At 47.5% G+C, this 5,895-nt stretch overlaps 1 protein-coding gene across 1 annotated transcript; it reads left to right on the top strand.

Annotated features, from left to right (window-relative positions):
* Nucleotides 1-467: 467 nt before the first annotated feature.
* Nucleotides 468-3,591, top strand: LOC143363500 (uncharacterized). Its single transcript, XM_076804070.1, has 2 exons — nucleotides 468-2,636; nucleotides 3,511-3,591. The coding sequence occupies exons 1-2, from the start codon at nucleotides 468-470 to the stop codon at nucleotides 3,589-3,591; spliced, it is 2,250 nt and encodes a 749-aa protein (XP_076660185.1).
* Nucleotides 3,592-5,895: the final 2,304 nt, after the last annotated feature.

Raw genomic sequence — 5,895 nt, forward strand, 5'->3', positions numbered from 1 at the left:
GTCGTTGCCAGATGAATTGTTTTAGTTGTGGTTTGTCGTTGCCAGGTGAATTGTTTTAGTTGTGTTAAGAAGCGAATCGTGGTAGTTAGTTACCAGCGAACCGGCGACCCATCAACACGGCATCCGCACACGCGCCTGAATTTATGTTAAAAACGAATAAATATAGTTAGTAGGAGTTGGAGATAATCCTGACTGTTGAATCCCCTCCTTCCCCTATAAAATTCAGAAGTGGGATAAAGGACTATTTTTTTCATAAATAAGTGCGGTTTTTGTGTGTGTGTGTAATCGCTCCATTGACACGCGGTAACTCGAAGTGGTGAATTGTGTATGTGCCGAGTTTAATTGAGTTGGTGGCGAATCCTGTAGAAAGACATTTTATTGAGGGTGGGATAGCGAATTGTGCATTTGATAGTCAAGCGTGTTGGCGCATTTTGAAGACTCAGCGACGCTAGTATTGACCACCGAAGATGTCGAAGGACTACACCATCAACGAATTGAAGGAATTTTTGCGGGCACGAAACTTAGCAGTTTCAGGATCGAAGGCGGAATTAATCCTCAGGTTGGAGGAATACGATAATAACATTTGGAGGGTACTTGCGGCAGAGCGAGAACAACAAGACGAAGGGGAAGAGGACGAAATAGTACAGCTTCGGCGAGATGACGGGGAAAAAGAGAGCGAAACACATATGCGAGAGTTGGAGTTTATGAGAAGAGAGAACAATTTACTTCAGCGCGAAATGGAGCTTCTCCGCCGCGAACGAGACCTAGCGAGGGCTCAAGCTATGGCGAGTCCAATGGGAATCGGAAGTGTAGCGGGTGGTTCCAGTCGGAGTACGTTATCGGCGAACATGAGTATCCGTGCGATTGGCGACCTCCTTTGCGATTTTGACGGGTCCGACGGTACCTTTTGGAAGTGGGAGCAGCAAGTACGGCTCCTTCAGACCACCTATGAACTGGACGATAAGGCGGTAAAAGTGTTAATCAGTTCTAAATTAAAACGTGCCGCGAATTGGCTCCATTCGAAGTCGGAACATCTCGTCATGGACGTTGATGTAATATTACGAGAGATGAAAATGATGTTCGACCACCGACCTAGCAAATTGACGTTGCGGAAGGAATTTGAAAGCAGAATCTGGACGGCGGGCGAACCTTTCTCGGAATATTGCCATGATAAGGTAATTTTGGGAAATCGCGTGCCGATTGCAAGTGACGAATTGATAGATTACCTCATTGACGGTATCGCCGACACGCGGCTCCGAGATCATGCCAGGATATCGCGGTTCCGAGCGACCGCCGATCTATTGGAGGCGTTCGGGAAAATTACCTTGGAGACGAGAGGAACTGCTAGCGGCGACAAGAAGTTTTACAAAGGGAGCAGCGATCTACGGGGAAAACCCGAGCAGCCGAAGAAGACGGTGCGGTGTTTCAATTGTGGGGAGGCAGGGCATGTGTCCCCAAAATGTCCAAAACCGAAGAGTCGGGAGTTTGGAGCCTGCTTTGGATGCGGATCGACCACGCATCAACTGAAGGATTGTACGCGACGGGCGGCAAATCGACAAGAGGAGAGCGGTACACGAAGGGAGCCCAGCATCAGGAAGGGGCCCAGCCCGACAACGACGGCAAATATGGTACAACCAACACTCCCGGCACCGTATCTGCTCTCACTAAGTTATGTTGTGACGGATAGAAACGACCATTCTTGTAAGTATTCGTTGAACGCAATGTTAGATTCGGGATCACCGATTAGTTTTATTAAAAGCGGCTTTGTACCCGTTGAAGCGCGAACTCCGTTGCCAGACGACTTATGTGAATTTGCGGGAATTAATGGTTCACGTATGGAAATATTGGGTCTTTTTGAACGCGAGGTTGAGGTCGAAGGAATTCCTATTAAATTAAGATTTTACGTAGTTCCGGATAATACTATGGCGTTTATGGCGGTATTAGGGCGAGACTTTTCTTCAAATTCCATAATCAGACTGTCATTTAATAACGGGTTCGTAGTATCTCGAAGAGAAAATAAGTCCGCGAACGATGTAGATTCGGCGATCGAGCAAATTTTGAACATTGATTGTATAAGCGAACCGGTTGCTACACCGGAGAAACTTCGAATTAACCCGGAATTGAACTCGGTGGTGGTGGAACAAATCAAAGAGTCGTTCCAATCGGATTATTTACAACTGAAGCAATCGAGTACTGATAAGGTCGATTTTGAAATGAACATAGTTTTGAAAAATGACCAACCAATTTGTTCTAGACCGCGACGACTTTCATATGCCGATAGAGGAAAATTACAAGGTCTTTTAGATGGTCTCTTAGACAGAAAAATCATTCGCCCGAGCGAATCACCGTACAGCAGCCCGATTGTTTTAGTACGGAAGAAAAACGGGGAAACTAGGTTGTGCGTAGACTATCGGGAATTAAACAAAGTCACAATTAAAGACAACTTTCCGAGTCAGTTAATTGAGGACAACATAGATCAATTAAAGAATAAACGATATTACACGACATTAGATTTGAAGGACGGATACTATAATGTCCGGATGACGGATCGGGCGATTAAATTTACATCATTTGTCACCCCTCTCGGGCAATATGAATTTTTGTTTTGCCCTTTTGGACTGACTAACGCCCCGAAGGTATTCGCACGATTTGTTAAAAAATTATTTTGCGACTTGATTAGAGCCCATAACGTATTAGTGTATTTCGATGATTTTCTAATTGCGACGGAAACTCTCGAGGAACATTTAGAGATTCTGCGAGAAGTTTTCCGAACAGCCGGACGATGTCGGTTACCATTTAAATTGAATAAGTGTGCCTTTGCACAAACCGAAGTTGATTATTTAGGATACCGCGTTAGTATCGAAGGAATTCGACCGAGTGACGATAATATCAAGGCCGTTCTTAATTATCCGATTCCGCGTAACTCAAAGGACGTTTTACGTTTTGTGTCACTAGCCAGTTATTTTCGGCGATTTATACCTGGGTTCTCCATCATTGCTAAGCCATTGTACGACCTGGTCAGGAAGGATGCTAGATTTATATTTGGCGAAAAAGAAAATAGCGCTTTTGAAATGTTAAAGGGTCGGTTAGCAGAAAAACCGATTCTTTCGATTTATTCTCCCACGGCCGAAACCGAACTTCATTGCGATGCGAGCGCGTCCGGATTTGGCGCAATATTGTTACAGAAGCAAGCAGATAGACGTTTAAAACCAATGGCATATTATAGCCAGCGAACAACACCGGTAGAAGCTAGGTATCATAGTTTTGAGCTGGAATGTCTTGCAGTAGTAAACGCAATTAAACGATTCAGAATTTATCTTGCGGGTATTCGTTTTACAATACTGACGGATTGCGATAGTTTTCGTTTGACGTTAAGCAAGCAAAACATAAATCCGCGAATTTCTCATTGGGCGCTTTATTTACAAGATTTTGATTATGAAATTCATCATAGACCGGGAAACAGAATGAACCACGTTGATGCTCTCAGTCGTTGTCATGGCGTTTTAGTAGTTGAGGGTAATACTTTTGAGCAAACATTGTCCATATGCCAGGATAAAGACCCAGAAATTAGGAAAATCCGAAGCGAATTAGAGCAAGTGGAATCAAAATACTTCGAATTACGCGATGGACTAGTATACCGGAAAGATAAAACTAAAAAATTGTTATTTTATGTGCCGCGTTCGATGGAAGATAATGTAATTCGTACATGTCATGACGATTTGGGACACGTAGGCAAGGATAAGGTTATTCAAAATATTGTAAAATTATATTGGTTCCCAAATGCAGCAAAAGGTAAAAGAATATATTGTAAGAGCAGTATTTTTAAGTAACCACTTTATTAACAGATAGGTAGACGATAATCACAATACAGCGAGACAATTACACAATTACTTCGCGCGCCGAAAGAATATAAAAGAAAAAAACCTAGTCCGTAAGCCGTATTCGTAATCCGTGTTCGTAATCCGTGTTCGTAGCCGTTTGTCGTAATCGTAATTATCGTATCGTGACGTTCGCCTTTACCGTATAATCGTTCTTTCGCGAATCCCCCGTCCCGGCGCGGACGCGTCCTTTTATCCGCGCCTTCATCGAACATTCGCGATCTTTTCTTATATGATTTGGACGTTAGGGTAACGGCCTAACGCCCGCCGCTCGTTCCCGCGGTCGCTACCGTTTGTTGTGTTACGCCGCGGTCACAACATCGTCGACGCTCACGCAGACGCGCACACACATGCTCGCGCGCGTCCTTCGATCGCAGGAGAGTTCGACGGCCTTGTTTGGGCGTTTTTATGCCTGTTTAGGTGTTCCTCCGCGGTCGCGAACTCTCCTTTCCGCGTCTGCCTCCTACACTCGGCCGTCCTGAACAGGCATATGGCCTCAGATGCCTGTATCATCTCCGCTGTCTCCCTCGCTCTCGTCGCTGGCTTGGATCCACGGCTTGATGTGGTCCGCTGATGCCGACGTTGTTCGTGGACCCTCGTGCTCGCCGACCTTACCCACCAAGTACCGGTCGTTGCGCAGTACCCGCGTCACCTCGTACGGGCCCAGGAATTTCCCTGCCAGCTTCAGCCCTGGCGCGGTCTGCGTCCGCTGGATCGCCACCAGGTCGCCTTCTTGGTAGACCGTGGCCCTTTTCCGTCGCTTGTCGAACTGCTTACGGTTCTCCTGCTGTATGCGTCGCAGGCTTTCCTTCGCCTGCCGACGTATCTCGTCCCGCTCGTTCTGGAACATGTGGGTTAGTTCGGTCTCGACCATCTCTTTCACCTCCGGGTCGTCTTTGCGATGCATCCGAGTGCCGAATAGTAGGGTGAAGGGGGACGCTCCCGTGCTTCGGTGGGTGGTCGCGTTTAGAAATTGTTGCACCGTCGGGAGATGCTTATACCATTCTGCGGGGTGCGGGGCGGATATCTTTGCCAGCAATGGGATTAGCGTCCTGTTGACTCGTTCCACCTGCCCGTTTCCCCGTGGTACGCCCGTGACGATAAGGACGTGCTCGATTTTCTCGTCGCCGCAATAGTCCTTGAAGGCCTGCGATGTGAATGCCGCGCCCCGATCGGAAATTATTCGCCGCGGGTTTCCGAAAATTGTCGCCTGTTTACGTAATCGGTCCGTTACTTCTTTTGCGTTCGTCATTTTTGTGGCGTATAGCCATACGAATTTTGAGAATGCGTCTATCACGACGAGGATGTGCCCGTATTGTTTTTTCGTGGAGGGAAGTGGGCCGAGGTGGTCGATGTGATAGGTGTCAAGGGGCCGGTCTCCCTTCTCGATCGCGTGTAGTAGCCCTTCCTGCTGTCCCCTTTTCCGCTCGGCGAGGATGCAGTCCACGCAGTTAGCTACTACTTTTTCGATTTTCGTTCGCATGCCTGGGAACCAATAGTCGCGTCGTATTAGCTCCTCCGTTTTCGCGGTGGAAAAGTGCCCGTTCTCGTGCGCTTTGCGAGTGATTCGGTACTACGATACGTAACTCGCCGTCTATCTCGCGTAGTAAGAGCCCCCGTTTCACTACGTACCCGTCGATTCCACGTTCGTTAACGCTTTTTACAATTTTTTTCACGCCGTCGTCGCTTTCCTGGACCTTGCGGATGCGAGCCGTGACGCTGTCTTCGCTTTCGATCGCGAGGCAGGTGGACGTGGGGTTGCGGCTGAGCGCGTCAACGTGTTTCATCGCGCTTCCGGGTCGGTGTTCGATCGCGTATTCGAATTCTTCGAGCAGCAGCGCCCAGCGGGCCACTTGAACGCATAAGTCTTTCTTCCGCATGGTCAACGCGAATGCCCGACAGTCTGTTACAATTTTAAATGGAATGCCCAGCAAATAGACTCTAAATTTTCTTAGGGCTCGCACTATTGCCAATACCTCGAGCTCGTAGCTCGGGTATCGTTTTTCCGCCGCCGTTG

The sequence above is a fragment of the Halictus rubicundus genome, unplaced genomic scaffold (genome assembly GCF_050948215.1).
Source record: "Halictus rubicundus isolate RS-2024b unplaced genomic scaffold, iyHalRubi1_principal scaffold0052, whole genome shotgun sequence".
Taxonomy (NCBI): domain Eukaryota; kingdom Metazoa; phylum Arthropoda; class Insecta; order Hymenoptera; family Halictidae; genus Halictus; species Halictus rubicundus.